The 18,912-nt window shown below is 42.3% G+C and overlaps 2 protein-coding genes across 2 annotated transcripts in view; both read left to right on the top strand.

The window, feature by feature from the left end:
* The window catches only part of LOC116219042, a 14,688-nt gene extending 2,505 nt beyond the window's left edge, over positions 1-12,183 (top strand). Inside the window, exons 8-36 of the mRNA XM_042703425.1 lie at positions 427-539; positions 1,025-1,201; positions 1,522-1,553; positions 2,521-2,618; positions 2,829-2,854; positions 3,069-3,090; positions 3,279-3,306; positions 3,831-3,906; positions 4,166-4,333; positions 4,574-4,785; positions 5,153-5,253; positions 5,413-5,525; positions 6,008-6,178; positions 6,668-6,699; positions 7,127-7,224; positions 7,658-7,680; positions 7,788-7,809; positions 7,912-7,939; positions 8,097-8,181; positions 8,468-8,626; positions 9,045-9,253; positions 9,629-9,726; positions 9,975-10,081; positions 10,588-10,758; positions 11,096-11,127; positions 11,629-11,725; positions 11,836-11,858; positions 12,029-12,050; positions 12,166-12,183. Coding sequence (XP_042559359.1) covers positions 427-539; positions 1,025-1,201; positions 1,522-1,553; positions 2,521-2,618; positions 2,829-2,854; positions 3,069-3,090; positions 3,279-3,306; positions 3,831-3,906; positions 4,166-4,333; positions 4,574-4,785; positions 5,153-5,253; positions 5,413-5,525; positions 6,008-6,178; positions 6,668-6,699; positions 7,127-7,224; positions 7,658-7,680; positions 7,788-7,809; positions 7,912-7,939; positions 8,097-8,181; positions 8,468-8,626; positions 9,045-9,253; positions 9,629-9,726; positions 9,975-10,081; positions 10,588-10,758; positions 11,096-11,127; positions 11,629-11,698 — 2,471 coding nt within the window. The 3' untranslated portion in view covers positions 11,699-11,725; positions 11,836-11,858; positions 12,029-12,050; positions 12,166-12,183. The remainder of the gene's footprint in view (positions 1-426; positions 540-1,024; positions 1,202-1,521; positions 1,554-2,520; positions 2,619-2,828; positions 2,855-3,068; positions 3,091-3,278; positions 3,307-3,830; positions 3,907-4,165; positions 4,334-4,573; positions 4,786-5,152; positions 5,254-5,412; positions 5,526-6,007; positions 6,179-6,667; positions 6,700-7,126; positions 7,225-7,657; positions 7,681-7,787; positions 7,810-7,911; positions 7,940-8,096; positions 8,182-8,467; positions 8,627-9,044; positions 9,254-9,628; positions 9,727-9,974; positions 10,082-10,587; positions 10,759-11,095; positions 11,128-11,628; positions 11,726-11,835; positions 11,859-12,028; positions 12,051-12,165) is intronic.
* Positions 11,707-18,912, top strand: LOC116219041. Its single transcript, XM_042703424.1, has 18 exons — positions 11,707-11,725; positions 11,836-11,858; positions 12,029-12,050; positions 12,166-12,193; positions 12,556-12,637; positions 13,128-13,274; positions 13,713-13,924; positions 14,317-14,405; positions 14,703-14,815; positions 15,185-15,361; positions 15,718-15,749; positions 15,893-15,990; positions 16,153-16,181; positions 16,347-16,368; positions 16,595-16,622; positions 16,803-16,881; positions 18,382-18,528; positions 18,874-18,912. The coding sequence occupies exons 1-18, from the start codon at positions 11,707-11,709 to the stop codon at positions 18,910-18,912; spliced, it is 1,386 nt and encodes a 461-aa protein (XP_042559358.1).

Here is an 18,912-nt window from a genome sequence, read left to right as displayed (position 1 = left end):
CAGTTTGTTGAATGGAATTAGAGACATTGTAAATGGACTGCATTTATATAGCGCTTTTTCTACTCATAGAGCACTCAAAGCGCTTTACAGATTTATGCCTCAGACAACTACCCATTCACCCAGATGGCAGAGGCTACTATCTAAGGTGCCAACTTGCACTTAGTGAGGAGGAGTCTGATCTGACCCTCCGATTGCTGAACGACTGCTCCTCTACCTCCTGAACCACCGTCGTAGAGTTGTGTATGTTGTACATAGGGAGCGGTTGGGGGTTCAGTGTCTTGCTCAAGTACACTTCGACACTTAGTGAGGAGGAGTCTGATCTGACCCTCCGATTGCTGAACGACTGCTCCTCTACCTCCTGAACCACTATCGTAGAGTTGTGTATGTTGTAACGCTTTGTTTACTGACCTGTCTGTTTCTCTTCAGTGGGCGGGTGCAACACTAATGACAGCGCTGAGTGGCTCATGAACAGCTTCGGAGCGTTCTCAGCCGTGCCGAGCCTTGGGGAGCTTGTTGGGGCCAATCCACACTTTTCTCCGGTATGCTGTTTTTGTTTGCACTCCTAAAGGCCTACAGTACAGAAAACTGTGTGAATAGTTATTGAATCAGATACAGAGTTAGCCCAAAATGCAGGGTATTCAATTGGATCATATTGGACCAATTGGATTATAAAGCTTTTGTTTCGAGCCTTTTTGAGAGCTTACAAACTTTACTGTTGTATTTTGTACTTATTTGATTTCTGTTTGTCTTCACTGGGAGTCTTTAGTTATTTGATAATCTTATATATATATACGAACGCAAATAATAACACACTGAGGTGTGGCTATGACTGTTTGATCCATTGTGACCAGCTTTACTGAACAGTGAGATTGCTGACTGTCGCTAACTCAGGGCCACTGGCTCTGCTTCTTCTCCTTGTTCTTTCAGCAGTTGCTAAGTGATAATTTTTTTTAAATGAAAACGTTCACTGGCTTTTCCTAGTTTCTCTAAACACGTCCATCCCATAATTCCCCCGTCTGCCCAGCTGGCCGCACTGGCCCTCCTCTCCCCCCGACAGACTGCCGAGCTGATGGCCGCGCCCCCACGCACACTTCCGGACACGGAGGAGGTCATCAACCGCGTGTTCGACCACCTGCTGGAAGCTCCGGAGGAGAGGGGATTCCCAGCAGTCCTTCACCAACTCGTCCTGCTCTCACAAGAGGTAAATCAGGGGTTATAATTCTCCTTATCAGTGCAGTAATTACTGTACATTGATGAAGAAGAGGATGATGGCGTATGTATGCTGTAGTTGTAGCTCAGCTTCCTGGTTTTTAACTTTGTTGAAAGAGAACAAATACATTATTATATTAGAAGTTTATTAGAATACACCTTCTTGTCAGGGGGTGTTCTAGTTGTTTCCGTCAATGCAGTTACAATACAGATGAGGAAGGGAAGCGTCGTGTTGGAGTTGGAGTGAGACAAAATTCTGAGATTTTACAAGAACATGTTATATACAAATGTTTCCTTGTCCTTGTTTCATAGATCCAGATACCGTGTCCATCCTATCAAACAATGTAAGTATACTGAGAATTGGTTTCAGTTAATTTATTATTAGATCCAATGGGGCTATTCTTTAGACTAGATGAACCCTTGTCGTTAACATTTATTTTCATTAACTGTTTCACATGCAAATCCATAGACACAATATGTTTGGAGAGAGGGGTCTGTGCTTCTTCTCCCACCAGAATTTACACCAAATTCACATGCAAGCAAAGCAAATCACTCTCTTTAACTTTGAGTGGCGTGTGAAAACAGTGCATCGCCTCTGTCAATATAAGAACTGTCAGTCCATGTAAGCCCTGACTGAATTATCTACACAACCGGATTGTTACGTGCACGGCTCACATGCATGAAACATAAAGGGGAGACATAATAATAATAATATAAGTTATTTATTAATGGTTACAAGTATATATTTATCTAATAATTATAGGCAAACGTGTGGTGAATGTCAGTGTTGGGAATAGAAACCAAAGATGTAATGTAAAGTCAGTTAAATGGCAATATAACCAAACGACTACGATAATCCAAAATCCAACGACCAATCCAAAACCAACGAGTATCCAAAACCAACGATCCAAATCCAATCTATCCAACGATAACCAAATGCCGGGAATCCAACGCTCTCCCGACTGCCGTCTGATCAGGGCTCTTGTAGCCCAGTCAATCAAGGATACACCTGTTTCCAATCACCTGCTGTAAAGACAGAGACAGAACAGGCATGCAAATCTCACAGTGTGGGGCCTAGACCCGCCAGGGTCGTAACAGGATCAACAGTCCATTATGTGACCCTGCAAGCTGTTCTTTTCAGCAAAGTAAATTGGTGAACACGTGCTCACAAACTCTCAATTTTCAAACCGCTGATGATGACAACAAAGTAATTGGCCATGGTTGGGGAAAATTGGTTTCTTCAGGTAGGCATTTTCCCAGATACTTAATAGGTTTTATTACATAGACATTTTCTCTCTCTCTGTCTTACAGTTTCAGAAGGCTCTATCAAGCCCGGCCATCTTTGACACCTGAACTAGAAGCTGTTGTATTTGACGCAAGCAGGAGGCTGATGCCCTCAGTACCACAAGGTAATGCAACTCAAAACAGTCACACTCACATCATATAGCTAATAAAGTTATACTATAGTCCAAAACATAGATGTTCTCCCTTAAGTTTTGTTAGGATCAAGCAGAATTTAGTTCAAATGATTAATTTCAGGCTTAAACACTATGCCGTCCACTGACCTTGGTCCACTGTTTTTTGTTTTTGTTTTTGTTTGTTTGTTTTTTTTCAAACAGGTTGCCAGCTGCCTCTTCCAGCTTCAGTGAGTTTGGATTTTATCACCAAATAAGCATCTTGCCTTGAAATATAACAGTGTGGTTGTTGCACTCATTCCCAATGTTATTCTACCAGCCATTTGTAGTGACTGGATTAACAATGACTGTCAAATGATATGTGTTACTTTGTGGATTTTATAATCATTACAAGAAAATATTATTTTGAGTCACTTAATTAATGCTTATTTCCCCTTATTTTAGTGTCCCTCCACCCATGTTAATGGTAAGTTTATTCTGCATTGCAGTTTCCCAGTTTTCCTCTTTGCTGTGAGATGAAAAATATCAGATTTAAGAACACGCTACCTCATGAACAAAGCCATCGATACCTGCATCGCTGTTTGTTTGTTCATTTTTTAATTCTTTCTTTTATTAATTCATTTTGTAACATTTTTACATTCTCACACTTGACAGAGACCAGAGTGTGTGCTGGCATCAACAGGTTTGTACTCTTTTAGCTCTTCTACCGATTCTACCTCTACCTTCTGTCCCGGTGTATTTGGCAAACAGGGATAATGTTTATGGGTTCATTTCACTCATTGATTTTTGTGATAGACATGTGAGCAAATGGAACATGAAGACGTATGAGTTCGTATTACTTTACACTCATCCAGTGTTCTGTACCCACAGTCATCAGCTATTATTACTTTACACTCATCCAGTGTTCTGTCCCCACAGTCATCAGCTATTATTACTTTACACTCATCCAGTGTTCTGTCCCCACAGTCATCAGCTATTATTACTTTACACTCATCCAGTGATCTGTACCCACAGTCATCAGCTATTATTACTTTACACTCATCCAGTGATCTGTACCCACAGTCATCAGTTCTTATTACTTTACACTCATCCAGTGATCTCTCCCCACAGTCATCAGTTCTTATTACTTTACACTCATCCAGTGTTCTGTACCCACAGTCATCAGTTCTTATAACTTTACACTAATCCAGTGATCTCTCCCCACAGTCATCAGCTGCTGTCACACTTGGCTTCTGGAAGCATTCCTTGCAACATCAGTCTGGAGACATTTGCCTGTGCGGAAGTAAGTGGTTGAGTCAATTGATAAATTCAGTGATTAATTCATTAATTGATTGATTGATTGATTGATTAAGAGCTTGAAAGATGTATTGATCAATTGATTGATTCATTCATTTATTAATTTATTCATGCATTAATTCATCAGTCAACTGATTAATTGGTTTGTTGGGTCAATGGTTTGTTGATTGATTGATTGATTGGTTGGTCAGTTGATTGATTGGTTAGTTGTTTGATTGACTGATTGCAAATATGCTTCACTTCAGCTCTCACAGCTCTCAGGATTCACTGCACAACACCTGGCCCAGCTCCTGGTGTGCAAGCTGTCCAGCAACATGACTTACTCTAGGGAGACCTGGAAGCTGCTCCTCACCAAAACCTCTGCAGTTCTGGATGAAGCTCTCATCATGGTCTCCCACGTGGTCTCCAACAAGGTGCAGCCCACACCACAGCCATGATACTTAAGTCTAAAACATTTATTTGTGAAACAAATCAAATATGTGTTATCCCTTGTGTGTATGAAGAATTTATGCTGATTTAACTTCCTGACAACTGTTCACCATGCCCTGATATTCTAATATTGTTGTTATGTTGTTGTTATTTATGTAATGTTATTAAGTTCCCAGCTTTCTACCTTACCTAAAAGCTCAAACGGCTGTTTTCTTTGATATTAGTCACTGGCAATTGGCGGTCCATCCATAACCAATGTCCTGGACGTGCTCGGAGAGATCCGATTGGACAGGATTGCCTCAGGGGAATGGAGCAACATGGACTTCATCTCCGCACTGTTTGGTGACGGCCTGCGTCCATTCTTATCCTCCGCCTCAGGAAGCCTTCTGCAGTGTGTCAGCAGCAAGAACCTCACATGTCAAACCTACCAGCACATGTATGTGAAGTATTGACACACATGATACAATATGATATGATACATTACAGTGTGGGGCAGTATGGCATGATATCTCGTGAAATATTGTGATACAGTCTGATATTATGCAATTCAATACCATATGATATGATGTATGGCATGTATGTCTGATATTAACATTATACAATGATGTTATGTAGTGTTTCTCACATATTGTGTAGATTACATAATTACATGTTTATACCTGTTTTATTAAACAAGCTAATGTCCATATTGTGACATTGAAATCAGTCGCGACTACAACTTTTACTTTCTTTAAAATTCTCATTCTTTTCTTTCTTTCTTTCTTTTTTTCTGTCTGTCTTTTTCATTCAATTCTTGTTTACAGAGTGGGAGAGTTCAGTCAGCAGTTTGACCACATCCCTGAGCCACGCAAGGAGGGCTTCGTCGACTTCTTCATCAAAACGTTCCTGGCCAAAAACACCTCAGGTATTAGCACACTAGAAAACCATTGCTCAGGCACTCCCAGCCTTACTTCAGGATATCTGCTTACCAGAACCCAACCCACTAAAAGCTACACACTGTACCTTTAACATAGTGTTATGAAATGGCACTGAAATGATCCTCTGAATTTTGCCTGGTTTTCAGATTCAGCGTGCAGGTCTAATGACAGTGTGGGATGGCTTCTCAACAACTTTGGCCGATTCTCCGTCTTTGTGCCTCTCAAGGGTCTTCTCACACTTAATAACCTCTTCGATCCAGTAGGTTACCTAAAGATTTTATTTTAAGTGCAGTGTTTGTTGTAGAGTGATTATGCATACAAGTTTAATTGGGCAAAATGTAATTATAAAGGACCTATATGAAAAGGGGTTTTATATCACGTGCTGTGATTTCTTTCGTATTCATTTAATTGTGTAGTATTCGCTTTGAATTTTTTTTTACATTCTTAATATTAATATCCTTTCTTACTCAGTCAGTGAATGATAAAACAATACAATATTAGAAAGAGTGTTTTTTTGTTCCAAATAACAGCATAGCTGTGACAGAGTTGATCACAAAGGGACTGGCTTTGTTATGTTTTTCCATTTTCCCACCAAAAAAATGTCACCCTGTTCTCTCTCTCTCTCACTCTCTCTCTATCTTTCTCGCTCTCGCTCTCTCTCTCTCTCTCTCTCTCTCTCTCTCTCTCTCTCTCTCTCTCTCTCTCTCTCTCTCTGTGTCTTTCTTTCTTTCTTTCTTCTAGGTGGCAGCCTTGGACTATCTCTCCCCCAGACAGTTGGCTGAGCTGGTTGTTCTTCCTGACCTTCCCAACAGAGATGAGGCCATCCACAAAGTGTTTGACACCTTGACACAACCTCCGCGTGCCACAGACCTCCCTGAGTTCCTCCGCCATCTTATGATGCTCTCTGAAGAGGTAGCCTTCCTGTGATTGCCTGTGGTGATTACGGGCGAATCACAGCCATGAGGGGATTCAACCCCACTCTCAATAGAGTCATATTTCTTAAATATGTTATATATTATATTATATCTTCTATCATTACAATGTTCATGAAAACAATGTAATTTCAGTAGTTTCAACTCTAATCTGACACTCGAATGTTGTGCACTACAGCCTTCAGTAGCGTGTCAATTGATAAATTAAGTGATTCATTTATTGATTGATTGATTGATTGATTGATTAATAGCTTGAGTGATTTATTGATAGCTGAAAAGAATACGTGTAAATGGTGTTTACATAAGAAGCGCCCAGATTCTGGGTTTGCTCCCCTAGAAGCACATGACTGCCTTTATGGCGCGCACATCACAGACTTAAGTCAAGATTTACAGATGTATAGATTTACGTACATTAATCTACATTTAAAAAGATCGACTTGACCTAATTCTGTTTTTGTTTTACATCAAGGTGATGGTTCCATGTGACTCATATAGAACCATGTGAGTAAACATCAGAGCTTGTGTCTTCCAGTGAACTTTGACCCAAACCGTTGGCAGAGATGTTTTAGTGCTAACACGTTTTTTTTTCACATATTCTAAATATTTCTGAATGTTCTACATAGTACCCTTCCTCTACCTCTCCTTATCTTTCCTTCCTAATGCTATCTCCTCTAATTAGTACTTAACTCGCACTTACAGAGTTACATTCCTGCACTTACAGTAGTTACATTCCTGCACTTTTTATTCCTTATGTAAACATTTAAATGACTAAATGTAAATGTAGTACCATTATCGTAGCAGTGCAGATATTTCTACATAGTACCAGTACTGTATCAGTGCAGATATAACAGATCTTTCTACATGGTACCAGTACCGTATCAGTGCAGATATTGCAAGTTGTCTTCCTCTCTTCCCTTTTTTGTCTCAGCTTTGGGAGGCTCTATCTGGCCTTGTCATCTGTTCCCGGCGAGACTGAGCCGCTGGTCTGGGCAGCCATACGCAAACTGATGCAGACCGCTCCAGCAGGTTAGTAAGCCTACCAAATGAATTCACATTCATGAGGAAATGTGTGAAACATTTTCTTAGTGTAATTGTGGGCGCGGTGGTGCAGTGGATAGCGACACAGGCGACCTGGGTTTGATTCCCGATCGTTGCAGGTTGTCTGTTCATCGCTTTGGATTTAAAGCGTCTGTTAAATAACCAGTCCTTTACCTTTAGCCTTAGCTTTAGCTTTAGCCTTAGCTTTAGCTTTAGCTTTAGCTTTAGCTTTATTTGTTGTTGATGCAAATACTCCATTTAATCTCCAGTGGGAATGTACTGAGATATAGGATTGAACAATTGAATTTACAGTATTTATGTCATTTCTTTATGATTTTTTTTTAAATTTCACATTTAAATGGGTCATAATGTTGACGAATGTATCAAAGTCACATGACATTTGTTTTGTTATTTTGAGCAGATTGCATGCCTGAAACTGGAAGGGTAAGTGTGCACATCATTAATTACATTAATTTGAAAAAAAAATATGAATTCATTAATATTACTGTATGCCTTTTGCTTGACATCGTTTCCCAAACCTCTTTTCACAGTGTCCTGTGATCATGGTAAACGGTAAGTTTTGTGTTCTGCAGCAGTATTGGTCTTACATTCATAAGCTATTATAATTTAATTCCATTGTAAATGAAATCCATATATTATGTACAACCTTTGCAGAGACCATGATGTGTGCCGGAGTGAACAGGTATGTTGTTTCCTTTCAAGTATTTGCCCCCGTGCATTGATGTGTTGTTGGACTCTCCATACTAATGTTTCCAATTGTACATTATACATTTCCAATTCATAATATGCCTGAGAATTATGATTCGATTCGATTTCAATGGATTTGATTTACTCCACAGCTCTGAACTACAGCACCATCTAGAGACTGGAGCAGGAATTGAAGTCCTTTGTGGCTTCAGTCTAGAGACTTTTGCCTGCACAGAAGTAAGGATAATAAGTTCATTTCCACATAGTTCATGAATCATACAGGTTTTGAACTTGTACTTAACAAAACATGCGCATGTCTTTGAACTAGTGCTTTACCTTCCCTCTGTAAAGATGCCAGGATTAACTGCGGAGTTTGTGTATAAACAAAACTTTGGTCTTATTCATATGTTAGCATAGAGTCAAATCAGAAATATCTTGGAGGAAAAACTGCTTTGAAAGTGAAAAGATGTTTGATTCTTAACTCTGTCTGTGTGGCTTACTTTTTACGTGTCTGCACCCACAGCTGACAGGATTCACTGCACAACACCTGGCCCAGCTCCTGGTGTGCAAGCTGTCCAGCAACATGACTTACTCTAGGGAGACCTGGAAGCTGCTCCTCACCAAAACCTCTGCAGTTCTGGATGAAGCTCTCATCATGTTCTCCCACATGGTCTCAAACAAGGTATGAATATCTTACACTGCTGGATTTCTTCCCTCCTCTAAGGGCAGCCCAATGCCAACACTGCAACCAGCAGACATAGTGCCCCAATTTCATTGACGTGCAAATGAGAAAAGCACCAAACAAAGTCCGTCGCTCATGAACTAAATCTATTGTGTGGGAAAATTGAGCTGACCCACACATGTTTGCGCTTAGGATCTTGCTCATGGTATTAAATGGTTTTAAAGTTATTAAATTAGCCTTAGTTTATATGCAGTTGACTTTGTGTGTTGCCTGACATACATCCAAACATATATTGCATAAAACACAAAAATATATAAATTATATAAAATAAAAACAATTGCATAAAACACATCAAATTACATAAAACACATAAATAAAAACCTTCTGTGAGTTTTGTTCTGGTTTTGTGTCCCTGCAGTCTCTGTCTATTAGCGGCCCCTCTGCGTCCGCGGCCCTGGATGCTCTCAGGGAGATACGGCTGGACAGGCTGACCCCTGATCAGTGGCAGCAGGCTAACCTCACCACAGCTCTGTTCAAGGACAGCCTCGCGCCGCTCCTGCCCTCCGCCTCGCCAGACTTCCTGCGCTGCCTCGCCAAAGACCTCAGCTGTGGGACGTACCAGCACATGTACGTTGAATTAATTAACCTTGAAATTAACGTGAGACAACGTAATGGGATATGATGTCACATATTCTTATATGATCTGCTACAATGTTTTACGTCACCTTATGTAATATCGCGTTACATAACGTCAGGTTATGTAATATCGCGTTACATAACGTCATGTTCTTTAATGTCACGTTATGTAACGTCATGTTATGCAATGTCACGTTATGCAATGTCACGTTATGAAATATCAAATTGCGTGACATACCGTATCACAGTTACCAGTCAAAAATGCCCATTCACTTATACTGTTAAGTTCCTTTTTAAGTGGTATCTTAAGTGGTATTTTAAGTGGTATCCTAAGTGGTATTTTAAGTGGTGTTGCTCTTGCCCCAGGGTGACTGTGTTCAGCCATGGCTTCGATCTCATGGATGAGGGACGCAGAGAGACTGTTCTGAACGATTTCATCATGGTCTACCTGTCCAACACCTCAGGTATGCAATGACAGCCTGTCTTGTCCCATAGTCCGATTGCTCTGATTAACCAAACAAGTACATCTATATACACGCAGTATAAACATGACAATCCTCAAATCCACGTGTATCCCCCATAATATTAAACATAGGCATACATTTGAATGGTAAACGCTTAATAAACCCTTTATAAACACTTTATGAACCCTAAATAAACCCTTTATAAACCCTTAATAAACCCTTTATTGTCTTGTTCTATTTTCCCCCAGCATGCTTCTCCAATGACAGTGTGGAATGGCTGCAGAACAACCTCGGGCGATTCTCAGGCCTTTTGAGCCTCGGTGACCTGTTCCAACTCAACGCACACTTCCGTCCAGTACGTTCTGCATCGGACTTATCTGATATCTTATATCTAACAGTGCTATCCTCAAATGGTAGTAAGGGTCTTAGTTAGGATTTTTTCTCTCATAAACCCATGATAGTTGCACAAGCAGTGATTCTGTTGTACCTGGCCATAGGTGCAGACTGAATGGTGTATTTATATTATTTCGCATTGATTACAAATACAAAATCAGTCCAAAAACAGTGATGCAATGTCTAGGGTGTAACATTTACTCAGTTAGGAAGTAGTCTTTTTAATCTGACAGTGTACATTAGAATTCAACAGATAACAGACACGCAGAAGTGGACCTTAGATGGTGTTTGTTTCTGTGAATGTTATTCTTTCCTTTTTTCGTACTTGTTACAAAATTACACAAAATTAGTGTTTATAACAGATTTTGTTTTTAGATGGTAAGTAGCCATGGATCTTGACATTGTGCATTTCAATACATCATTTCTGTTTTCTGACGGTTTCCCTGTTTCCTTGTGTTCCCTTCCTAGCTGTCAGCACTGGAGTTCCTGTCTCCACGTCAGACGGCGGAGCTGATGGTCCGTCGCTTCCCTGGCCTCCCGGGGCAGGTCGAGGTCATCAACGTCGTCTTTGACCGCTTGACCTCAAATGGACAGAAGCTTACGGAGGTCCTTCACCACCTGGTCGCACTCTCCAAACAGGTACAAGAGATTGAAACGCCTTCTTGGTCCCACTTTGCAAGTGTACCTAAGCAAGTCACACAAAATGATATGTAATGTGGGTCATGTAGGCGTGCAGCAAGACATTGCTAACATGAATGCTAAGCTTCTAAAGCTGACTCGAAGTACATCTAGTAATGTCATGTGCTAATGTAAAAGATATTTTGTGATTATCAATTAAGTATCAAGAGCAAAACCCCTAAAGAGGCATTATATAAAGTGAGGTCAACTTCCTTTGAACAGACTGGAGTGTTGATTTTTATTAACTTAATGTGCAAATTGTCGATTTCACATAAACCCATTTTTTGTCTCATTTTAGGTCATGATACCTTGCGACAGCTATGAAGCCCTGTAAGTGAAATTCAGAAACAAACGTACAGAAAATTTCTTTTTAGTTCAAATGTACCACATGTACAGCAAGCAACCACAAGAATATTGCTCGTACTGTACTTGAAGAGGACAAAAAGACTTTGCTGAATTGACAGAGAAGGGCTCTGTACAATGTACAATACTAAATGCTAGCAGTTAGCTATGTCAGTTTGCAATCGTCCACAAGAATATTGCTAGTACTATACTTGGAGAGGACAAAAATATGCTAACGTGCTAACAGTAGTACTGTACTTGGAGAGGACAAAAAAGATACTAACGTGCTAACAGTAGTACTGTACATAAAACAGAGCCCTTCTCTGTCAATTCAGTAATGCAATCAAAGTTGGTGATGGTAAAAGGTGAAACCTGTGATAAAAGTTGTCCATTTCACAAGTGAACTAGTAAACAACTAGACAGCATTTTGCTTGTGCGCTAAGAAAATAGTTTAATACGCTTGACTATTTCCCTCCCTCCCTCCCTCAGCTTTGAGAGGCTTTATAAGGTCTTGCCCTACGAGCCTCGGAGATCGAGCCTCTCATTTGGGCCACGATAGACGACCTGATGCAAACATCACCCAGAGGTGAGGGGTTTTTACTTAATGGCTTTTGTGTGATAGGCGATCGTTTGAATGACACCTGTAAGACATCAACTCCTTTCTGAGTCTCTGCCATTGTTCTTTCTTTTGAACAGACTGCCTGCCAGTGGACCTGACCGTAAGCTCAGACTGAATTAAAGTCGCTTTTTTTTAATAGTCACATTTAACATTTCCATAAATAACTAAAACTAAAAACCACACAGTTTAACCTCGAGATGAATTATAATGTAATTGTAATAATCCAATGCAACATAGTAATACAATGTTTATCTATTTTTTTGTTTCTAGTGTCCAATCACACCATTTAATGGTAAGTTGTTAAATATCACAGGTTTCCATTCCTGTTCATATGTACAATATAGCTCTTAATAGTCAAATATGTTCATATTCAAGGAATTCATCAATATTATATTTTGTGTTTGCAGACTCTCGAGTATGTGAAGGCATTGACAGGTAGGTCTGGTGAAATGGAAATAGAGTACTTAATGTCAACATGCTTCACATGATGGAAAATTCCATCTCAACATAATGAATTGCTTTAACTGATTAATCCTACAGTTGGCGCATTGTGATTATCATGTCTGCCCCACTGTGAAGCCATAACTCAGTCTAAGAAAAAAGGGTTTAATGGTTTTAAATAGTCCTTTAAAAGTGTTCTAAGTGGTACCATTAAGAGAACAGAACCTTTTTTTTCTTGGAGTGAGGGATTTAACCTCTTATCAATGTCTCTGTAGATGGACAGATGAAAACGTTGTTGTTCCTGAAGAATGCTTATTGATCTATCATGTTCTTCCTCTCTGATGCTGCTTCCACAGCTCTGTGCTCCAGAGCCACCTGGGGGCTGGGGGTGGAATGATAATGTGCAACTTCAGTGTGGAACAGTATGCCTGTGCTCATGTGAGTTCACTCCTTTGCCAACATGTTAAAGCCAATACACCAATACAGTTTTCCACAGACACATGTAATCTGCTGATGTGTTGATTGGGTGAGCCTTGAACCCAAGACTAACATAACCACGTCATGATCTTGTCATGGCAGATGCCATATGCTATCATAAATAGTCATAACAATCAGTGTCCAGTGATGTAACAGTGTAATGTCACCATAATCGGGAATAGTCGGTAAACCGTCTGCGTAATGTCATGTGACATTAAGCTGTTATGGCACAGCAAATTCAAAGCGTTGTCATGGCAATTACCAGTAATGGTTAGCAGACACCGTCAAATCATTGGACATCAGTTGTCATGACGTGTATGACATCTGCGATAACATGCTTATGACATGGTTATGTCAGTCTTATGAAGCAGGGTGCAAGTATAGTGTTACCTTGACCTGCACGTGTGAATCCACTGTTTAAATTAATGGTTTAATGTTTCTCTTTGACAAGCTGGGAGATTTCACTGCGGCAGACCTTGTCTCACTGTTGCAATGCAAGCTGTCCAGCAACATGGCCTACTCTAAGGAGACGTGGAAGGTGCTTCTCACCAAAACCTCTGCAGTCCTGGATGAAGCACTTGGCATCCTATCGAACATGGTAAACACCATATCACTATATTTTCATAAGCCTTTTTGGTGTATCAGCAATGTGCAGTGGCTTATGACTGTACATATGTAGCAGTATCACAAAGCCTCGTCTCCAGCCGTTTTCAAATGAAAGCAATTACTGGGGAAAATAATTTGTATCCAGGTAGTCGAGTGAAGTGTGACCTCTCTTGAACTTTTCAAACGACTCACACCAAACGCCTATCCACCAAAGACCTATCCTCTTATTGGGCTACTTTTCTCTTTCATTCCCTCTGCCCTACCTGATACAGAGCTGACTGATACAGTTTTTCAGTGGAAAAATAAATACTTCTCAGGTGACAACAGTGCTGTCATTGAAATACTTGTAAATGGTTAGAACTCAGAACACTTTCTCTGTTATTCTCCCCCCGCCCAACCCCACCCCACCTCTCTCCCTCACCCCCATTAGTCTGTGACCTTCAGCGGTCCGTCGGTTCCTCTGGTTCTGGACGTGATCAGGGAGATGCGCTTCGACCTGCTCGATCAGCAGCAGCTGCAGGACGTGGACGTCGTCTCGGCCTGGTTCGCGGGCCACCTGAGGCCCTTCCTCTCCTCCGCCTCAGGGGTCTTCCTGCACTGTGTCAGCAGCAGGGAGCTCAGTTGCGCCACCTACCAGCACGTGTGAGTACTACATCTCACTGTATGTCATGGTCAAGATCAAGGTTAAGATTACTCTATTGGAATTGTATTCTAGAGTAAAGAAATTAAAAGATGAGCCCAGTTAAATAATTAAGAACACGTGTCCCGACGGTTGTATTGTCAGTGTCTTATTCACGCTGATAAACAAACCTTTGACCTCGTGTACACTTGCTGCAATCTACCAGTAGGGGGAGCCAGTGTCCCTTACTTTGTGTAACAAGACACACATGTGCCAAACCTACAGCTACAATGATGGCTCATGTATCAGTGTATATACATATATAGCGAATGCACAGTTATTCAGATGATGTTCTGTATGTATGCGTGCTGAGGATAATATTTGATGTGCCACCTTTCATCATGTTACCTATTAGGCTGGATCAGTTCAGTCACATGGGCGACAGCCATGGCATGATGGTGCTGAAATATTTCATCCGGCCCTTCCTGTCCAAAAACTCAACAGGTAATACACCACTTCGTATCTTTCCTACCCGTCATCGTATCACTTCCTTTTTGAAGATGGCATAAGTATGAATTGTATGCTAACAATTTAGCGCTTTTAATGCTCTATTTAGCGCTAAATTGGTAGATTGGTGGATTGACGGCCCTCCCTGATATACCATGTTCCAAGCTCTGAGGTGTCAGTGCATAGTGGAAGTTAATAACATATGACGATGACTTCCTGCTGTTGTCCACCTCCACCCCATGCTCTGTGTGCGTTGTTGACAGTTGTCTCTTTACTGTTCTAATCTCTTTGCAGAACCGGCGTGCGCCTCGAATAACAGTGCGGAGTGGCTGAAGGAGAACTTTGGGCCGTTCTCAGTGTTCGTCTCCATCCCCGAGCTGGTCTCCCTCAACCCACAGTTCAACCCGGTATGTCTGCCACTGCCACACTGTGCTCACGCTTTACCTTCTGAGGAAGCTCATCCATTCATCCATTCATCCATTCATCCCACCCACCAATCCCCCCTTCATCCATTCATCCATTCATCCATCCATCCATCCATCCATCCATCCATCCATCTGCTCACCTTACCATTTACCCCCCCACCCGTCCATCCATTCATCCATTCATAACCATTTCCCCATCTACCTGCCCATCTGTCCATTCATCTATTCATCCGTCTATTCATCCATTCATCAGTTCATTCATCCATTCATCCGTCTATCCATCCATTCCCTCACCCACCTACCTATCAGACACTGCATGGTGCCCTTACCCTGTTCTCCTCCCTCTCTCAGCTGGCCGTGGTGGAGGTCCTGACCCCTCAGCAGACGGCCGAGCTGATGGTGCTGAACGTGCCCGGGCTCCCCGACCGAGAGCAGCTCATCAACAGCGTCTTTGACTACCTGCTCACCTCACCTGTGGAGAACCGCCTGCCTCAGGTCCTGGAGAGCGTCGCTTCCCTCGCAGCCACGGTGAGGAGCAGCTGCAGGCATGCATGCCACTCTCATGCCACACAAGGCCCATGCCACTCTCATGCCACACAAGGCCCATGCCACTCTCATGCCACACAAGGCGCATGGCACTCTCATGCCACACAAGGCGCATGCCACTCTCATGCCACACAAGGCTCATGCCACTCTCATGCCACACAAGGCCCATGCCACTCTCATGCCACACAAGGCCCATGCCATTCTCATGCCACACACGGTGCATGGGTTGGGTGTGGTGACAGCATAAACCAACATGTATATGCATTATATATATTATATATGTATAATAGGTGTTGTGCAATAATATATAAACTGTAACAAATTTATATTTCCTTCAGGTCCCCCTGGATTGTAGATTGTACCAGACCATGTAAGTAAATGTTTGGCCAAATGCAGGATTTCTAGAGTGAAATATTAAGTTAACATAATGAAATTATTTGAAAATGGACTGACCGTGTTAAGAGATTGACATGACATGGTGCTGAATGTGTGCCTTTTAATTTTATCAAACAGTTTCAAGAGACTAAATGACATTCTGACATCATCACCTGGCGCCCTGGAACCAGTTATCTGGACGAGCATTTATGACCTCACATCAACAGCTCCAGCAGGTATGTTACTGATCTCTAACAAAAGATATGGAGTATGTATCAATGTAGAGATGTTTTGGTGATATTTTTCAATAGGCCTTAACAACCTGTTATGAATCAATGCAAAAGTATGAAATTATGCTGCTTTCAAATGACATACATTGTGATTTTGTTTTTTAATAGATTGCGCTCTGTTCATGGTGAATCTCCAGGTAAGCTTCATTAGTTAATTAGTCTGTGCTTTACAGTTGGATCCTTTTGTCCAAATCTTATTTTATATCTGAATACAGTTTGATAAAGGTGACATAAAGGTGACATACAGGTGACATACAAGGTGACATACAGGTGACAAACAGGTGTTTTTGTGTTCCTTTTAGTGCCCTATTACTTCACACAATGGTAAGACCGATTACATCATCGACACCAAAGTCTAAATATGATGCACTTTTTATTATGTTTCTGAAAACAGGAAAAGTAGATTTGTTTGTTTGTTTGCTGATATTTGTGTCATACAATATTTGTGTACATGAATGTACTTGAAGATCTAAATGCACATGAATTAATTCACATGTTGTAGGGATTTGTAGTTCTCTTGTGTGACCATTTATGTGTTTTACCTTTTCAGAATCTGTAGTGTGCAATGGAGTGGACAGGTAAAGACATGTTTGTTTTTTTGTTTTGTTTTTGCATTGATGTATCATGAATGTAGTTTCTTGCAATTTTCTGCAAGAGCCAAACTCCAAGTATGTCATGTATTATAATGAAATTTGTTTCTGATGATTTTTCTGTTTTATAATAACCCACTCAAACGTTCTCTACTTCCATGGCAACAGCTCACTTTTCCAGCAGTCCCTGGACATGGGGAACGTGGATGTGTGTGACTACAGCGTCTCCGAGCTGGCATGTGCCTCGGTATGACGCAGACACCACCCACCACAACACACAACCCAGACCCCACCCACACAAACACAAACCCCACCCACCACAACACACAACCCAGACCCCACCCACACAAACACAAACCCCACCCACATCAACACACAACCCCACCCACCACAACACACAACCCAGACCCCACCCACACAAACACAAACCCCACCCACATCAACACACAACCCCACCCACCACAACACACAACCCAGACCCCACCCACATCAACACACAACCCAGACCCTACCCACCACAACACACAACCCAGACCCACCACAACTCACAACCCAGACCCCACCCACCACAACTCACAACCCAGACCCCACCCACATCAACACACAACCCCACCCACATCAACACACAACCCCACCCACATCAACACACAACCCAGACCCCACCCACCACAACACACAGCCCAGACCCCACCCACATCAACACAAACCCCACCCACAGCAACACAGACCACACCCACATCAACATAAACCCCACCCACATCAACCCAGACCACACCCATATCAACACAAACCCCACCCACAGCAACCCAGACCACACCCACATCAACACAAACCCCACCCACAGCAACCCAGACCACACCCACATCAACACAAACCCCACCCACATCAACCCAGACCCCACCCACATCAACACAAACCCAGACACCACCCACATCAACACAAACCCCACCCACATCAACACAAACTAAACCCCACCCACATCAACACAAACCCAGACCGCACCCACACAAACACAAACCCCACCCACCACAACACACAGCCCAGACCCCACCCACATCAACACAGACCCCTTTCACATCAACCCAGACCCCACCCACATCAACACACAAACCCAGACACCACCCACATCAACACAAAACCCCACCCACATCAACACACAAACCAGACACCACCCACATCAACACAAAACCATGCTTTTTATTGCTCTTAGCTTGACTGTTCTCTCCCTTGTACGTCGCTTTGGACAAAAGCGTCTGCTAAATGACTAAATGTAAATGTAAATGTAAAACCCCACCCACATCAACACACAACCCAGACACCACCCACATCAACACAAACCCCACCCACATCAACACAAACCCCACCCACATCAACACACAACCCAGACACCACCCACATCAACACAAACCCCACCCACATCAACACACAACCCAGACACCACCCACATCAACACACAAACCAGACACCACCCACATCAACACAAAACCCCACCCACAGCAACCCAGACCACACCCACATCAACACAAACCCCACCCAAATCAACACAAACCCCACCCACATCAACACAAACCCAGACCCCACCCACATCAACACAAACCCCACCCACATCAACCCAGACCCCACCCACATCAACACAAACCCCACCCACATCAACACACAACCCAGACACCACCCACATCAACACAAACCCATTTGGCTGGCTGTCTCTGTCTGTCTGTCTTATGATGTCCCTCTTGTCTCTGTCCAGTTGGCGAACTTCACCGTGGATCACCTGGTCAAGTCACTGCAGTGTCACCTCCCCCGTCCCAACCCTGAGCCCAGAGCCGCATGGAAGCTCCTCCTCACCAAGGCCTCCACCATCTTGGATCAGGCCCTGTATGTCTTCACCAACCAGGTAGGAATGGACTTCTTCTCCATTTACCACTACGCTTCCCACTTCCTCAGCGGGTGTTTCTGTTTAAAGTTTGCATAATAGTGGCTGGCATGAGTGCCTTTGCAACCCACACATGTATTTGGAATAGACTAAGAGCTTCAAGAAATATCAAGTACGAAATTATACTTTTATAGATATAGGGTAATGCTAGCATAAGTCTTGTCAGACTTTGCACACCGGGCTACTGGTTGTGTCCAGTGAAATAGAGGGTCATAGCCGTGGACAATACCTAACCCAAGCAGGACTGTGTATGCACTAGGAGGTTCTTTGGAGGGTAACATTGTGTGGCCTCTTGTTCTGTTGTAGCTCAGTAGCTACATAAATACCCTTCTAGCACATAAGTAA

This window comes from Clupea harengus, chromosome 24, assembly GCF_900700415.2.
Source record: "Clupea harengus chromosome 24, Ch_v2.0.2, whole genome shotgun sequence".
Taxonomy (NCBI): domain Eukaryota; kingdom Metazoa; phylum Chordata; class Actinopteri; order Clupeiformes; family Clupeidae; genus Clupea; species Clupea harengus.
Note: the sequence above shows the minus strand (reverse complement) of the source record. Positions and strands in the feature narration are given on the sequence as shown.

Bases quoted from the DNA above. Each gene is read 5' to 3' on its own strand.
- LOC116219041 (XM_042703424.1), top strand. The intron at 14,406-14,702 runs GTAATACACCAC...ATCTCTTTGCAG, and splicing joins CCTGTCCAAAAACTCAACAG to AACCGGCGTGCGCCTCGAAT. The intron at 15,991-16,152 runs GTATGTTACTGA...GTTTTTTAATAG, and splicing joins CACATCAACAGCTCCAGCAG to ATTGCGCTCTGTTCATGGTG.